The sequence below is a fragment of the Anser anser genome (genome assembly GCF_964211835.1).
Source record: "Anser anser genome assembly, chromosome: 10".
Taxonomy (NCBI): Eukaryota; Metazoa; Chordata; class Aves; order Anseriformes; family Anatidae; genus Anser; species Anser anser.
The window spans coordinates 10,755,896-10,774,106 of NC_139730.1; the positions used below are offsets into that span (position 1 = coordinate 10,755,896).

The window sequence follows — 18,211 nt, forward strand, 5'->3', positions numbered from 1 at the left end:
TGGAAAGAACAAGACTGTGGAGGGGAGCATACATAAGAAATCAAACACTCGTTAACAGAGCACCCACTGAAGCCACAGTGATCAGCTGCAAGCAGCCTCTTGTCTCCACACAGACTGACTGTGGGGGCTCTGCAGGGGTGCCCAGGCAGTGTCAAACACTGCCAAGAGGCCTTCTGCAGCGCCTGACCCAGGGGCAATGGCCAGCACTGCTGACTGCTTGCAGTAGGTGAGGCCCTTGACCAGTTTCTGGCACAGCCTCAAGCACACATGCTTCTTGTAACGCTAAACACGTGTTAACTAGTCACAGAAGACTCTGTCAGCTTTCTAGAATAACTCTAGATTTGCAGTAGCTAATTGGAAAAAAAAAAGGGGGGGGGTAGGGAGGGTATTAAATAGTGTTTACTGAACTATGAAGCTAGCAAACAAGTCAACAAAAAAGCACTTCTTGTCTCTAGGCTAACAGTGTTTAAACTGATATTTGGATTAGTAAACCAAGATTCCTGGAATAGCAATTCCCCCACAAAACATATTTAAAAACCAGAAAAGCACCAAACACTTAAAACCCAGATCATGTGTGTGGCACATTTCATGATATATTAGCCTCAAATGACATATGAAATAGCAGTTAATTACCTATTAAAACTGCTATGATAATAAGAAATACTTGAACACACAAGGCTGTATCTAGCAGTGGACTAACACACCTCAACCCCTTGGGATTATTGACGAAAACCAGATTGTCCCACTGTACAGCGCAGACTCATTCCTAAGAGGACTTTGCTTCATGATTTTAAAGAACAAAACAAATCTTAGCATTAAATCAAAAGTATCAGAAGGAGCAGTATAAACATAGGTAGCTAGGGCTTGGTAAACATTAGAGAAAATAACAGGAACTCAGGAAGTATAGTGCCTAGTAATGCTGACGTAATTACTGCCTTGTGGGTAAAGAAGTACCAGATTTGACATAGAAGAGCAGAAAACTGTGACTGAGAAGGCAATAAACTGTTCCCTTGGTGGTGATGGAAGGAAGGAATTAATCTTTCTTCACAGCAACAGCTGCTTAAACTTCACTGAGAAAAGCCGCGGTTGCAGGCTTATCAGAAGGGTGAAATTCTGGCGTCAGGGTTGTCAGAGTAACCAGTGTCTCTCCAAGCCCTCGGCAGGAGCAAGACTGAGAGACTGGGGCTGTAAATCGCTTTTGTGCATCTAAAATACTAATAAACATGTTTATTTGCTTCAAAATAATAAAAATAAATAAATAAAACAAATCACCCCCCACATTTTCAGCTGACTCAGCTCCTATTTACCTATTTAGTCTACTTACTCCTCAGTGAGGAAGAGCACGAGGACTGGTACATCCCGAGAGGTAGGGAGCACGAAGTACGTGCTCTCCAAGTCAGCTCACCCCTTGTCTGCCTCATCCTAAATTTCTCTCAGTGGGACCCTTGACTAGGCTTGGCTGCCTGTGTCCCTGGTGGCTGGAGGTTGAAACTCCAGATGATCTGAGCCCCCTCAGGCTGCGTTCTGCCGTCAGAACGAGCACCAGTCTCATTCGCAGTGGAAGGTGCCAGCCTCATCCGAGGGCACTGAAGACTGAGGAGGAGGAGGAGGGACGGTGTAGGTCAGTCAGCACCTGCTGGTACCACGGTGCGCTGCTGGGCTGTGCCTTGAGGCGCCGCCGGGAGAAGGCAGGAAGCACCCAGAGCTGAGGGAGCCCCCTCGCTGAGGACAGACAGACCGCCCGGCCTCAGACGGGGACCGAGAGAGGACCGACGGCCGCCAGGAGGCGCGGCAGGAGGCGGGCGCGGCCGTTGGGCCGCCCTCTCCTCAGCACCAGGCGCGGTTTGGCGCCCCGCCTGCCCTCCCGTCAGCGCGGGGCCGGGAGGTCGGGGCGGCCGGGGGAGGCTTTGCGGCGCTGCTTCCAGAGCAGAGAGGCTGCTGGCGGCCTCGGGTGAGGAGAGCGGTGCTGCTCAGGTGCCGGGGGAGGGAAACGCCGCCCTCGGGCCTCTGCCGAGCCCCTCTGCGGGGCCTGTGGTCGGTGCCGGGGGTGCCGAGCAAGGTGGGCTGCGGCGGGAGGCTCCGGCTGTGCCCCGTCCTCCGGTAGGTGAACGCGGGGGGCTGAGAGGCCGAGGCACGTCAGGTGAAAGGAATAAGTTGACGAATAATCAGAGCCGTATTTGTGCTTTTCAGATCGTGTACGAAGTGTAGTAAATTGAGCTCAGGTGCTTTGCTATTTATGCCAGTACAATCACCAGATGTCTGCTGTCTGTCATCCCTGGAGACACTGGTGGCCCAGCTATGTATCTCTGTGCCCTGCCCACCTTATATCGTTTGGATGATAACCTTGTTGCCTTCCACCAGTGGCTCAAACTGTTTATAATTGGCAATAGAAGAAAGCACACATGAAAATATTTTACACGCAAACCATGGTTTAAACCAGATACTTGTGATAATTTCGATTTTGTTGGATTGTGACATGTGAGGGAGATCTCTGAGTGAGCATCCCAGGCTAGACTGTGGGACAGAAATGCTCACTTTTTGTATAAGGTTAACAGGTAAGCAGGTTACAAGCTGTGGTACATTCTCACTGCTGAGGAACATATTGTGTTAACAGAGTATCTGCCTCATAGGCATACTCGCCTATGCCAGCTCTCCCTATACTGTCTCTTGACTTGGGGTAAGAAGGGATGTGTGCTATACCTATATTCCCTACTTAAACAAATGCAAATGAAAGAATAAAGAACATACTAAACAGCCTTTTGGTCTATTTTGCATTCAAAGTAAACAAGCATCTGGTTACTAATTCCAACTGAATCTTTTGGTTGAGGGTTAAGCCCACTGCAGCCCAGCCAAGTTACATGGAAGTAGTTTATACAGATGGTCACCTTCTAAAGACAAGTCTGGTGTCAAGTCTAAGTTTCCTCTGTAAGCACAACTAATGTGTCATGTGTTTACAGGCAGACTGTTGCTTCTGCATACAGACTTGTTTTTCCAAAGTCTTTCCAAAGACTTTCTAAAGAAGGAAGATTTTCATAAAATCTGTCATCTACTATTCTGATACTAGGCTTGGAAAAGAATTTCGTGTCTAACATGCTTAAGGCTAGTCTTCAACTGGGCATTTTCTTTGCTCTTTTCTGAGAATAATCCTACTGCTTTTTGATCTGAAAACAAGATACAGATATTCTAACAGCATACAGTGTCATTAATGATCTTCCTATAGGGTCAGCACTCTATAAGATGGCTGCATCACTGCAGAACTGTTACTCTTTAAGAAGTTAATGTTGCACCCTATTAGTGGTCTGAAAAATTTGTTTTTAAGTTGGATGTGAAGTTCACAACTGAGTTTTAGAACATAACAAAATGATTTTCTGGATCAACACTGTGACGCTTTCTGACTAAAAGTTGAAAATAGCATGAGTAATGTTACTAATGTTTTCCTGCCTCATTTAAATACTGCAGTAAGAAAAGTCTTTCATTAGTCTGTTTCTGTGTCCCCAACACTTCTTGCGCATTCAGAATAATTGAACTATTGAGTATGTGGGCCAGTAATTATCATCAGATGAATGCAGATGGTTTATACCTCTGTTAGTAAGGCTTCAATTTCTACACTGTATAGATTTTTTAAAAAATATGATTCTCTTTAAACCTAGAAAATTTAATCTAATTCCCATATTATATGATGATGTTGGTAAGTACAAGTGTAATTTTGTTTTGCAGAGTGCCATTGAACTTACAGCAAATCTTAAGTACCATAAGGTACAACTAGTGGAGGAGGGTTTCAATCCAGCAGTTGTTAAAGATCGCCTGCATTTCCTGGACGATAAAGAGAATCTCTACGTACAAATGAACCAGGACATTTATAACTCAGTAAAAAAAAACGTAACTTCAAATTGTGAGCATGTCCAAAAATACATGTTTTATAATAATCAAGTTTTGAAGGATCTGTTATTCTAACCGTGTTGAGAAATTCCATTTATGAATATTAGCCAATATTGGTATTTGAAATAAAGGTGAATATGAGATTGACGTAATAAAGCAGAACTTTTCCAACTACACATGCATCTGAGCCTGGCTTTTCCTCTCCTTTGAATTTCTTAGCTACCATCTTTGTGCTCCTTTCCTCTTGAGTTTTGTTTTCTAAGCTGCCTGCTCTGAGGGCCCTTTCATCCTCCACATCTCCACTCTTCACAAAAGTGACTTTGATTGCTGACCTATCCACTCCTGTACTTCAGTCTCAATTGACTGTTACACACTCACACTAGGAAAAGATATAAGCAGGTGCTCCCCTTCCTGAATTATTTTCTCAAATGGACTGCGCTAGGACAATTCAGAGTTAATCAGATGGACACAAACACAGTTTTAGGGCAATTCCATTCTTGTTTTCTTGAAATATGGTTACATAAAGCCTCATGTGCACTGTTAACTGATTAGCACAGATGGAAGGGCAGGGCTGCTCTGTTTTTAAACTCAAAAGCTGAAAATTGCCCTAGTATAGTAAGTCACTTAGAAAGGTTACATCCTCCTCTTTACGCAATTCAGAAGTGATGTTGGCATTGTCTACATACACATATCCTCACAGCAGCCTAGAGAGTTCAAGTCAACGTATTAAAAAAATAATCAATGGTGCAAAGAGAACTGAATTGTTAACACCCTATTGAGGCCAACGTACGCTGTCAAAATGTTTCTAGTTTACCAGCTCTCAGTCCTGGTAAAGGATGGTTTACAAGGCAGAAGTTTGCATTTTCTTTACTACAGTCTACAAAGCAGAGAGTTTAATGTTACATGTCTACAAGATTTATTTGACATTTTAATCTATAAATACACAAGGTTTTACTCCAGTAAAAGCACAGGAATTTTCTCGGTGGTCATTACCACTGCTTACATATTGAACAAAATAACATGTAGTATTGCATATGAATAAGCAAACTTTGGTTCTCTTTCTACCTGGGGAGCTCTTAAGCACCAATCTCTTTTACTTGTCAAACAATGGCTTGCAGAGGACAACAAGGCAGCTGAAGGCCACACTGAATGCTACACTCTGGAAAGTTTGGGACACTGTAGAACTTAATTAATTTTTTGAAGGCACTTTTTTTGAGCATCATCACCTCTTCAGGCAGCCTAGAAAGGATTCTAGCATTTGCGTGAGATTCTTTCTTGTCAGTGGCTGCTGCTTTGGGGTTACATTGCTCAAGAAGACCAGTCACTGGGACACTGTTGCAGCTAAGGGAACGTGATGTCTTTTTCTTGCCTTGAACAGATAAATAACTGAATAAGAAAGAGGTTAACTTATGTTTGGTAACATCTTGCACATCTTCTGGAAAACAGTCATCTAGAAGGTCCCCTTGACCTTTCACTTGCTGACTGATCACACATGTATTGTAACTCATTGCTACTTTCTTAGGCTGAACTACTATTTTTCTGGAAGGTATTTTGTATTTTTCTTCCTCTATATATAGCTGAGAAGCATTACTGATAACATTAGAATTATGTTCCGTTACCATATTAGGGATTCTTGCCTCATCACCAGAACTGATGTGGTGTAACCCATAATTCTGGCTAATGATTTGGGCTGCGGTATGTTGAATGATGTTCCAGTCTTGCAGAATATCTTCCCTAGTTGTGAACTGAGATGTTACAGTAAAGCGAATGATGAACTTGTCATGAATGGTTGCTGGAACAAGGAAGAGCTTGCCAGAACTGCTTAGTTCTTTCAGGAGTTTTTCTGTCAGCCAGTTGGGACCCTGTTTTAAACATGCATAGGGAAAAGAAAAAAGTACAACTGTTACAGTTTCCAGTGACATCCAAATATCTTTGTAAGAATTTCAGCATTACCAGTTCTTATATGAAAGCTTATTCGTAGTTCTTAATGCCTCTGGAGAGATCATCTGTAGTCAAATAATTCATGGAAATAGTCTAAAATAGATGAAAATAGCCCATTTTTTACCTTTAAACGAAATACAACCAGTCCAAGATGTCTCTTGGCAGGAATTTCAAAGAGTGGATCACTTTCAACCAAAGATTCAAAGAATTTGGCTGTTTCAGTACCCTGTAATTAAGAAAAAAAGTAGTTATGTATTGGTTCATCAAAAACACAGTGTAAGACACTAAACTAAGTAGTTAAAAAAAACATCCCTCCTCATTAAAACAGATCAACTCCATTCATTTCCACGTATGGCAGCAAAGCTAAGAACAACAACAAAGCTAAGAATTTTTAAGACTGTCTCTATTTGCCCAAACCCTTGACAATGTACAAGAGTAGCTGGGCTACATATAAGAATTTTGAGAAGGTTTGAAAACTGCATGTTTCTTTTCACAGATTAAATTCCTTTTGCAGCAACCATTGATCCACAATATGATACATACACTCCATCAAAGACTTAAGCCTGTGAAGTTTCATTGCAATGGGTTCAGCCATCCTTCACAGCTTGCCTCCCAAACAGCTGCCACCTTGCCTCAAGGAAAGCCTCTACAAACTTACTCGATGTGCAGAGGTATTGACTTATCAAGTTGCTTTCCATTGCCTATTGCTTCCAAAAAGGGTACAGCAGATGTTTTGTCCACACAGTCAATCTTTACAGATTAGTTAAAGTCAGCACATGTTTAATGTTCACAGGCAAACTTTGTACATGAAAGGATTTGTTACTCATCTTTGCATGACTGAATTTAATAAACTCCACTACTGATAAATCAGCATAATACACATATGCTCGCACTGTTAATGTACATACATGCCGGATGTGAGCTTGAAGCTTTTTCACCCCAAATGAACGAATCACAAACCACAGCTTCAAAGAACGAAATCGACGACTCAATGGAATTTGCCAGTGCTGTGAAAACAAAACAGCATGTCAATAAGGGCAAAAACGACAGAAAGGACTGAACCCTTACACTACAAGGTCTGTTGTTTCAGACCTGTACTCAAGTCAGAAATCTTCACTGAGACAACAAATTGCATGTTACTGAAACCCAGCTAAGCCTAGGAAATAGCCATCAAGAAAACGCTATGTCTACAATTATTTGCAAAAATAAGATTTTGTTTGTTCCCCTCAGGGAACAGAGGGGTGTTGTTTAGGATTTTAATTACCAGCATATAACAATGGCTGTTTGCACTTAAAGAGCGTTATCAATTTAAGATGTGTCCATTAACACTCAGGATTGAGTGCTGACTTTGGTTCCTGTAATCTGAATATTTAAGTGCCATCCTGAACACCTTCCCAAACCAACAAGAATTCATATGGGAGTAAATACCTACTGTATGGAGAAGAGTGACAAAACATAAGAGTACTTCTAAGGAGCTACACAGTAACATGCAGGGTCCTATTCAACCACAAGAGGGACTCCGTGATTTTTTCTTTTCCCTCTCTACACTTACACTCCCTCTAGTGAAAAGCATCATTGATTTCAAGAAAACAATCATCTTTTCAGGGCTTGGGTGAGATCATAGCTGAAACAATTGGCAGTTGAATATTCTTTTGTTTTACTGTACTGAAATCTGCTATAAAATGGATATAAATTGAAACGACTCAGCTCTCCTATCTATACATAAATCTGAAGAAAAATGTAATTCATGTTACTGTTGTTTCAGAGCATGGTGTTTCCATTGCTTAATCATTTCTCTATTTTATCACATATCAAAGGTACAAGAAAACCACCCAAAATGTCATCAGTAGGAATTATTTTAACAATACAATGCACATAAAAGACTCTTCTAACAAAAAAGGCTAGGCTAGATCCCCACCTGTGTAAAAATCTTGAATACTTCAATCTCTATAAATTAAAACAATTTTACAACCAATTATCATAACCACTTCAAAGTTTTAATCTGCATTAAGACCTCAGTATGATTGTTTTTATGCTGTTAAGTAGTAAGGCCACCTAAAAACTAACTCCAGAGGAATTTGGCAGTCTACATCTAAACATTTTATAGACAATTTAAAATATCAACTCAAATAGCAACTTACCATAAAATCAACAGCAGCTCCTGAATTGGGATGTCTGAGGTAGACAGGGTTTACACTGAAGGTTTGATGTAACTTGTATTTATCTTTAACCCTATCAATTGTAGAATGAACTGTATTTAGCAAAAAAAAAAAAAATGTGCAAAGAAAGACTTTACAATTTGCACATTATCCTTCTTGTGTTGTCTTTACTCACCAAAATCCAGTGCAGTCAAAATGAACCATCATCCATTTTGAAGGGTTAAAAGTAAAGGAATCTGCATACTCAATTCCATCCAAGAACAATCGAAATTCAGGACACACAAATGCTGTTCCTGCATATGCAGCATCAATGTGAAGCCAGAGTCCCTCAGCATCACCTGTTAGAAATGAAATCGTTATGTAAGGGATATAATGAATCAGAGTATGTGCTTAGTTAAAGAAGTACCCTTCTCTCTGAAAACTAGGCATACATTTTTGCAGGAGGTGGACAGGTTAACAAAATAAAACACAATACAAGCAATTGACAATCAAGTTATATCATAAAGCCGTGGAACTAGAACCACAAAATATGGAATAATGCTGAATCCAGATGGAGCCAACTCTACAAAAATTCACTATTCCAAATTTTGGATGAGGCTTTTTAACATTTGATTTCTGTCACCGCCTTTTTACTAATTGAAATTCCCCAGTATAACTCATTCACACAAAGCCAAAATAAATGCAAGCAAAAAGGACTCGGAGATAGAAGCAATGCTCTGACACGTAACAGAAAATGCCATAGATCTTCAGCACTTACTTGTCAGAATTTACGCTGGAATAGAATCTGCAACAATATCAAATTTACCTATTGAACTGGTGACCACAAAGGATGTCCTACCAATCACTACCTTCAAAACTCCTTTGCTAGGTTAAATGTTTAGTATCCGTCCTGCAATGGTACTGCAGTCGGCAGCATATGCTCTGTGTATTCCCTGAATAACCACATTAAAGATCTATCAGCTGGCAAGTGTCATCCATCTGGAAAGGAATGTATTTTAGCATCCTAACCTTATAGAAATCACTTCAGAGACTTATACTGACTCCACTCATCTTTGAGACACATTTGAAAAACTCCGCTCATTAGTCTTTCTACTCTCCTTGGTTTTGACGTGAAAAATTGTCATACTATCTTCTCTGTGCTATCATAGTTTAAAATCGGGGGGAAAAGGACACTTACAAATTGGGCCCAGTTCTGAGAGATTGTCAAAAGCGCAGACACCAGTTGTACCCAAAGTTGCACAAACCTAGAAGAAAAAACTGTTCAGATGGCTTTTTTGTTTTTAATAAATGGATGCAGCATTTTAAAACTGGGGAGGCTATTAATGTAGTAAAAATGAAATGATATCAACATTCCTGAGTTCAGTAAAATGCTAAATTCTCATATACATTTTCATCTTCAACTAAAGTATTTTAACATAGTAAAATTATATCTAAGACATTTCTTCTGATGACATTAAGAATATCAATACTCCCAAACAGAAAGCTGAACATACAAAGATGGGCACTAGGCCTTTCTTTCTGTCTTCTGCAATGGCTTTTTTCAGAGTTTCACCTCTGAGGGAAAAGTTCTCGTCCACAGGCAGAAATTTCATCTTCACAAGAGATATCAAGCCAGCCTTTTCTACAGAAGAATGTGCCTTTAAAAAAAAATTTAAAAAAAGCATTAAGAAAGCAAGCTGTGAGGCTCAAAAACTGTGATAAATTATGGTCTTATAAAAGACAATAAAAGCACAGATAAAGTCGTTATTATAATCCAGACTAACGTAAGTCTGAAAGTTTGTTCCTTGTCAATAACAAAAAGAAAGAACACATTGTAATTTCAAGGAACACATATGATCCATTTATTTGTGTTCTGGTCTCTAAAAATCTTATGAGGTATACTTATCTTGTGTTTGGAGGGCCATTTATCAAAACTCGAATCTTAAAGGACTTTCTAGAAATGAAGCTACCTTAACATATTCCCTCCTCACTATCTGAAGACAAAAAGTCCTGAAGCGTGCCTAGTTTGGTGCTGGCATAGACCAAAACACCTCACAATCAAAAACCCTTTTAGTTACATGAAGGGAGAACCAGCATGAGTGTGTCTCCTGCTGCTGTTTTCACAGGGGAGTATGATTGTTCAGTTCAGGAGCCAAAGGACAGAACAGGTTTGCAGGCAGAGTCACATCACTGTGTAGGCATTTTCTCCAAGGACAAGTTCATAGGCCTGGAGCAGAGACAACAATCAAGAGCAACACTGAGGATCTGAGTATGCCTGTCTCCAAATGGAAGGAGGATGTTAAGAAACAAGAGCTGAAGCAGCATGAGATCAACACTTAGTTACTGGAGTAAGGGTTTGTGAGAAACAGGAAAGAAGTCTTTTGGACTGCTGGGACCCTGCAAAATCTCATCTCACACCAATTTCATTTCCCCATCTGCAGAAAACAGCGTTACAGGGTAACAGCGTTAGAGGGATTCGTTCATGCTTGTATTTTTCTCTTGGTACAGTAATGTAAGTTCACATTGTCATCTGTATGGTCTGGGTGAGATGGAAGTAAAATAGTTTTTTTTTTTTTTGTAACTGTAACAACCTACTTGATCAGACGCATATGCGATGAGACGAGAATTGAGCAAGGACTCATCAGCGTCTGGCTCAGAAAGCTTCATCTCCAGAATTTTGTTTTTCCTTGCTGCCAGCAGCGCGACCAACGTTGATTCACTCACAGTGCTCTGAAAAGACATTGCTCATTTACTGCAACGTTTCACTATTTTATTGCTGTTTTGTCAAGGATTTACTGAAGTCACTGAAATGCTCTCAACTACCTCCCCCTCCCACTTTTGTTATTTTTAAATTTCCACAACTGCTTTTCTCAGATGCAATGGGAATTCACTGAATAATGAACAGCTCTCTGGGCCAGCAACACAAAACAAAGCTTTTTAATTTCTGTATATTTTTAATGTAGAGGACTGAAGTGCATGACTGAGTAAATAAATTACTTTTGTTCTTCTATAGATTAAATGTACTATCTACCACAAAAACTACAAACCTGAGCAAAGCTCCTTATAATAACACAGAGCCTTAGCATTGATTCCAGGGAATACTTGCTTAGGCTGTATGAAAGAAGGTTCAGGCCTTGGATCTTGCAACTTCCAGAGGCACAAAGTCAACATCAGAAGAAGGGAAATGAATTTATGTCCTTCTGCCAGCAGTCTTTATTTGCTGGCAAGACAGAGACAAGTCTTCCCCCTTCTTGAATTGTGCAGGAATAACTTTGGTGAATACTCTAGTGATGTGAAACAGACTGAAAGAAACCAAATCTGATTATCTCATTTATCCTTAAGTAAGTCCACAAAAGTACCTGCTCCTAGTCCATAATCCAATCAGGACTAAAAGCAATAGTAATTCCTACTCCATAATCATCTAAATTTAATCCTAAAATCTGGGAAGGAAACGTCAAGATGAGATTTGTCCCCATATAGACTTATATGGCAAATCTTGTGGATTTTGCCTCAAGGAAAATGATCACCTATAGGGAAATTTACTGCAGTGAACACAGAAATGTTGATGAGGCCACCTCTGATCTCCCTTACCTGTAGTACTCCTCCACCCACACTGTCAGGATGGTGGTGCAGGAATTTATCTGGAAGGCCCAGCATTTTAGCCAACCAATCCATCACATTCATTTCCAGTTCTGTACAGGCTGGACTGGAGGCCTAGAAAATCAAACAAAGAGAACAATGTTCTAAATTCACCCAGCAAATACAATAGTTTAACCCTTAGAGAGCATGCCACATATCACATTTTAATTAACAGCTATTAACACTCTTAATTGCCTTGGGAGAAATCTCACCTAGACCCAACAAAGGTGCAGATTATATATCTAATGCTACAAAGTTTGTAAACAGCTAACCCTATAAGGCTATGGCTCATACCTGGCAAAGTGCAACACTATTATAATAAAAATGATGTTATTTGGTGAGTTCTCTAATACAGACTTTGATGCTGAGATTACAGTTTAGGTGTCTTGCTCATTCTCTTATTACCAGTTGCTCTCTTGCAGTATCAAATACAGAGACTCTTACCAACCTCCTTAAAATGTTCTCTTCAGCTTCCTAGTATCACCTCAGCGCTGAGCTTCTGAACTACCAATAATTTTAGAGTCATTAAGAAGTCACAACAAGCCATTTGAGGCTAAAATGCAGAACTACAGTTCAGCATGAGCATATGCTCTCGGTTCCTAAAGGGAAAGGAGACTGATCCGTCTTTCAGTTGAGGAGAGTTAAGGGTGGGTTTTTGAAGAGCAGCAAAAGAAAGATAGAAGTTGTTCTGCAGTGCCAAGCTTTCCACTTATGAAAGAATCCATTTACATTGCAAACTTAAAATTCTGTCAAAACTAGATAGAGAACATGGAAAATGGACGTTCCTGTATATGCAATGAACTAATCGGATACAAGTACACGGAGACCGTAACCAAATTCTTATAGGTTTATGAGTTTCTACTGTTTTCTTAACATGGAGACATACATCTAAAGATCTGGGCACCTTCACCAATGGAGAAGACATTGGCTTCAGAATGCCACTGAGGTCTGTAGAGTCATAGCCAAGTAGCATTGGGTAGCGGCAGGAGGACACCAAATACTCAGACATTCTGGGACAGGCTGCCAAACAATCACTTTTAGAAGGAGAAGAACAGTAAATGTGTTCTCTCAAAGGATCAGGAGAACTGAAATGAAGCCCAGCCTAACTTGCAGTCATGGGTGCTTGCTGCTCTGCCTGCAGTGCAACAGTCTTAGCACTGGGAGTAAATAAATCATCAGGGAACAATGCCAACTGTTTGGATATGCAATTAATTAGAAAACATACCTTTCTAGTGGTGTTTTTTCTCCATTCAACTCTGATTACTAGGTAATGTTTGGTTTTATATATATGATTTATTTTTACAAGTGACATTCTTCAATTATGCAAACAGCTTACAATACAATGGTTTACAGTAAAAAGTTGTACTGACTCACAGAACCAGAAATAATGACTATGACCTGTTCGTCCATAACACACACAGAAGAAGGATATCTAAAGTAACAAAATAAAAAGAGTAGTTTACCCATGTGAATCCCAAGCAGTTAATTGCATCAGCCAACATATCTCCGAGGAGTGAAGGCCAAGAAGTAAGAGCTGGAAAGTAGGCATGCATGTGCGGACTTTGCCAATGGACAACCTAGAACAAAATTATCTGGAAGTTAAGTCTGAAAATGTGGCAAAATTCTGTATGAGATGTAGTGATTAGCATCTGTTTTAAGTGATGGGAAAGGATCACAGCAGCATAATACGTGCAATTCTAGAACAGCTAGCAGAAAGCTACGGAGATAACATCAACAGGAGTGCAACAGTAGCAAGTGATAACACTGTGTCGTTATTAGATAAATTCCAAATTATAGCAAAAGCATTTATCTGAATTAAACAGGCAGACAAAGATTTTGAACAGGAAAGAATGATCTTTTGAAAATTATTGCACAAAGTCTGAAAGACTTATCCGTATATGGGGAATCCCCAAATCAACTTTGTTAGTTGCTCTTGCTCATTTCATCAGCTTGTCTTTAGCTATACGCAGCAATTCATAATTATATAGCCCTCCTCTCCCAAAGAAACTTGTATGCTGGACACTAATGTAAGCATGTATCTAAACAAATGTTCAGCAGAATTTGTGCATTCCCAGAATGTGGGTGTTCACCTCAGGTATTTGTGACTTTTTCCTGTCACAATTATAATTTATTTCTTACCCCAGGCATAATAATCTTCTCTATATCTCCAAAGATGTTGTCCCAGCTGTCTGGGTCCATCGGGGCAGAATCTGGCAGCTGAGCTCTCATGTAACCTGGCTGTACATCAGGAGTCACCCGTCTCTCTCTCACATTGCTCAGGTACTGGCAAATGTAATCCACCATTTCTTTCCCTGGAAGAAGCAAACCAATGCTTTGCTTTGAGTTTAGACTGCAGATAAACCGATTATCACGACTAGCACTTCATGCAATCTGTCACTGGCATTTGACAGGGCTTGAAATACTGCTCCCAGGATAGCCATGGGAACTAAAACACCAAACAGCCCACAGCCCCACCGAAGCCCCACTTATCCTATGCACAAGTACTTCAGGAGATTCAGAAGCAAGGGATCCAGCACATCCCTCAGTCTCACCGCTTCTAGTTCTTATCATACCTGAACTGCAGAATGGAGCAGAAACATACAAGAAATTCGTGTAAATCTCATGTTGCTAGCTTGCAGCTACAGAGAAGACCGAATTTAAAAGTCCATTTTACCACATCCATTAACAATTTTGAAATAGATACAGAATTTACAAAAAAAAATTAGATATGAATTTCTGTTCAACATTCGATTCAGACTAGTCCTCTGAGTCTTAGCTTAAGGCTATATGAATCATCAGCAAAAATAATACTTGTCAGCATTCCCTGAGAATAAACTCATCACTTCGCTCATTTAAGAAAATACAGCCATATTCCATAGCACTAGTCACAATTCACTGTATCATGAACCAGTCTCACAAATTAATGTTCCTGCTTATCTGGGAACACACACACAAAACCCCACACATGGGAGCTGTATGACCTTCTGAAGGTTTCCGATTATTCGGAGTGAACATCATTCTACAGAAGAGACGGGGCGGCAATCAGGAGACCTGAATTAATCTCTGGCTCTGTGACTAGATGATCTAGGGAAAGTTACTCAACCTTTACACCTTACCTGTCCCATCTAATAATTTAGGGACTCAGCTTCTAGAGCAGGCTTCATAGGGACGAAACGGATTCCTGGGGTTACTTCATTGTCATTACTCAATAGCTCAAATATATCTTTAAAATATGATCATGGGTACAGTTACAGTCTGTTTGATTAGTGAGGTGATATTTTCTTAACTAGAGATGAAGTGAAATTGCATTCACAAAAATTGCCATAATGCCTCATGCTTCCATGTTATTAAGGCATAACTCCTTTTGCATCCTCTGAAAACAACTACACAGCTCCACGCCTAATCTTTCTCCACTTACTAGGCAATTTTCTCCAGCCATGGGACCAAAGTTCGCTCCCCATCTCCAGAACTGCACCAGTATCAGTAAAGTTTCATGGTATCAGCCAAGGAAGAGCCATAGTACATAGCCCCTTCACATGTTTATTCAGAATCAGTTTTGGAGCTTTCCCACAGTATTTTAAATGAGAGATCAAAAAGCCTAACTCAACCACTTACTCTAACTCCATTAAATCAAACTCAGCCCATGGATATATTATCGTCTCAGCCCCAGCAGATCTAAAGCCTCAGGGACATGTGTCGTTAAAAAGTACACAGCCCACCCTCATTTCTGGGTACCATTCACAGCCCTACAACAGTTCTTCCCCATGGGCAAACGCTACCTACTTCCAAGAGCAGAGGATCACTCACCTCTCTGTCTGTACTCCTCAGGCTCCATACCGACTCCTTCTAAAAGCACCTCTTCAGACTTGGCCCGCAACCCTTCAGTGAGCTGTGGACAGTTCAGTCTGGTGCCCTGCCAGCTGCTCATGCTTTATAGCTCTTGTTATCTCAGACTCAGGCATTCTGGAAAAGGTTTAACGTAGGCAGGTTATTGGTGAGTGTTTATCTAACTCCTCCCAACTGAGGGCTTTTAGTCTCTTGTATGTTCTCATCTCTGCTCTTTTGATGTGTAAGACAGTACATCTCTGAAATGAGCTGCCTCTGCTCTGCCCCAAAATGGGACTGCCTTTCCCATCTTGAAAGGATCTTTCAGAAGTCTCACATTAATCCATCATAAATACAAGACACATTAACATCAGACTCATGGGAGAGGAAGCTCAAGAACTTCCAAAACCAAATAAAAGCAGCTGTATTACTTTTGCACACTGAAACCAGCACTAGCAGTAGTCATTGTAACAAAGGGATGAGTATGTAACAAATTTGATACTGCAGTTCTAAGTGGGGACTTTTTAAAAATAAAAATACAGAAATGAGTTTTACCGAGAAGAGCATCCCAATTCATCAGTCCCTCACTGATGGAAGGAAAGGCAATACAGTCGTTACCAGTCCCAGAGCTGCAATACAAAGCAGTGATCCTCTTTATGGAAATTCTGCCCTTCCAGATCAGACCAGGTTATATTGCACAGTTACACTCCTCCACTGGTATCACCTTAGACTGCTGAGCTGGGAAAACATATCTTTGCACATCGTGCTTGCTTTTCTCACATATGATACGCATAAGCACTGGGATATGACCTTATATTTCCAGAATTCCTCCAAGTCCTCCACCTGGATTGTTCTCGGTTTGGAAGAATGGCCACAGAGTCCCCCTTGTTCCAGTTTTAGGGACTGAAAACACATCCTGACCTGTTTTGGCAGCACTACTTTTGACACTATTCAATGTTGAGCACTAACCGTCTTCATCAGAAGGAACTCACTCTACACTGATACCAGGCAGTCCTGGGGAAAAAGAGAAGTAGAACTTAAAGATCTTAATGGTCTAAATAGACTAAACACTAGAAATAGAAATTGTTATGTAAGATAACATATGCTTGCCTTATTTTTGCTATTCCTGGGGCTCCTGCTTACAGCAAGCCACTGTTGGAACAGGATACCAGGCTAGGCAGCCCCTTAGTCTGGTACATTGCAGCAGGCTCTCTGTTCTCATGATACAAAAGGGAACTGGCTGTCAGAGAAGCTTTGACTTGCTGCCTCATGTACTACAATGCAGTCTGAACTCTTTCATTATTCTAATAAGTAGTTACTGCTTCCTCCACAGCGTACTTTCTACAGAACAGTGTGAAAACCATTCCTAGTTTCTGCTGTGATTAGATACTTGAGAAAGAACTGTTTCAGAGATACAAAGATACTCTGATACACACGCAGATTAATATACTGAAATAAGAAAATAAATTGATAAAAAAGGCATTGAAAGAAGAGTGCAAAAAGAGCACACAGGAACATATCGTATGCATATTCATTTGCTTTATCTCACATTTCCCTGGAAACATCAAGAAAAAATTAACAAGATGCCCCCAATACTTAGTATGAATTTAGGAACCTCTCTTGACTTTACTGTAAACGCTACCATAAAGGGGAACAAATAAAGTGAGAAAGGGAATGGCCTGACCAAGTCAAAGAGAACTTAGTTCTCAAAAACTGTGACTATAGCTCATTACAAGTAACTGATACATTATTTTAAATAGGAAGCATGCCTGTTCAAAGAAAGCTGGCAGCTAATTACATTTTTGATTTCAGTTCGGAACAGCAAATAAGGAGCAATATTTTCAACAATGCTTTCAGAGCTGAACTACACAATAAATATTCCACATGACATATATCCTACGTCTTTTGCTCAAAGCTGATAGTTTGACCAGGTTGGTCTTTCGTTCTGTACAGAAGAGAACAAACAGCAGGTCCTGTTTGGAACTAGAATAAGATAGGTGATAACACATTACAGGTAGGGTAAATATTACTAGAGATAAATGTATTTTTGTTTTAGCTACCCTGCACTTGGAATGATTTTGTTACAGACCGTGAGGAATAGAATATTTGCTCACAGGAAGCAGAACGAATAGAAAGGGTTCTCTTCATTGTTTGCTACAAAGGTCCGTGCTGTAAAAACCGTGGGAAATTCTCCATTTGGACATGACCATTACCACTATCACCACTCAGGCTAACGCTGAAGTTCTTATCGTTATTAAGAGTTCACACAGATTAAACTGTAGTTAAGTTTGTGGGATGTGAGGACACAAATGTTATTTTGATCACAGAATAATTCAGTTGGAGAAATGTCTAACCAGCACATTTAACTTGACTAATTTTTTCCTGCTTTTACTAGCAACATAATGGATAATTATTAAGAAAACCCTAAAATACACTAGGTTTCCAATTAGTCACTGCAGAAGGCTTGCTTCAAGTTCTAGGACAAACTGAGTACTATTACATACTCGGAAAACAATCTAAAAACCACCACCATAGATTTGCATTGCTACCATCTCTTGATTATTTTCAGGTCCTAATTTACCAATTTGGATCATATTTGCCAACTTTACATCAATATTAGGCTTTTTTCATAACTAACAATTCTACAACCTCACATCCAAGTTTGAAGGAGAAGGATTGATGTTGTTTTGTATAATGCGATTCTGTGCCCACTCTTCCCTCTTACCTTTGTGGTATTTTCTCAGCCTAACACTGTTTTTCCATATTCTTTTGACGCATCTGTCTAACAC

The 18,211-nt window shown here is 40.1% G+C and overlaps 2 protein-coding genes across 2 annotated transcripts in view; one reads left to right on the forward strand and one right to left on the reverse strand.

Moving 5' to 3' along the window:
- SLC27A2 (solute carrier family 27 member 2) overlaps positions 1–4,049 on the forward strand; it is a gene marked incomplete at its 5' end in the record, with an annotated part of 4,359 nt that extends 310 nt beyond the window's left edge. Inside the window, 2 exons of the mRNA XM_083849944.1 lie at positions 1,673–2,100; positions 3,718–4,049. Coding sequence (XP_083706070.1) covers positions 1,673–2,100; positions 3,718–3,954 — 665 coding nt within the window. The 3' untranslated portion in view covers positions 3,955–4,049. The remainder of the gene's footprint in view (positions 1–1,672; positions 2,101–3,717) is intronic.
- Positions 4,050–4,179: 130 nt separating this feature from the next.
- On the reverse strand, positions 4,180–18,140 carry HDC (histidine decarboxylase). Its single transcript, XM_083850749.1, has 13 exons — positions 16,392–18,140; positions 15,405–15,560; positions 13,737–13,909; positions 13,061–13,174; positions 11,550–11,672; positions 10,554–10,688; positions 9,473–9,616; positions 9,157–9,223; positions 8,155–8,317; positions 7,962–8,052; positions 6,729–6,827; positions 5,945–6,046; positions 4,180–5,741 (listed from the first exon to the last, which is right to left on the reverse strand). Exons 2-13 carry the CDS (start codon positions 15,523–15,525, stop codon positions 4,980–4,982), a joined length of 2,094 nt encoding a protein of 697 aa, XP_083706875.1. The 5' UTR covers positions 15,526–15,560; positions 16,392–18,140; the 3' UTR covers positions 4,180–4,979.
- Positions 18,141–18,211: the final 71 nt, after the last annotated feature.

Excerpts from the sequence above, each read along its gene's own strand:
- HDC (XM_083850749.1), bottom strand. The coding sequence starts at position 15,525 with ATGAGCAGCTGGCAGGGCACCAGACTGAACTGTCCACAGCTCACTGAA. Across the intron at positions 9,617-10,553 it reads TCGCATATGCGTCTGATCAA|GCACATTCTTCTGTAGAAAA; the intron begins GTAGGTTGTTAC and ends TTTTTTTTAAAG. Across the intron at positions 6,828-7,961 it reads GAGCTGCTGTTGATTTTATG|CACTGGCAAATTCCATTGAG; the intron begins GTAAGTTGCTAT and ends TTGTTTTCACAG.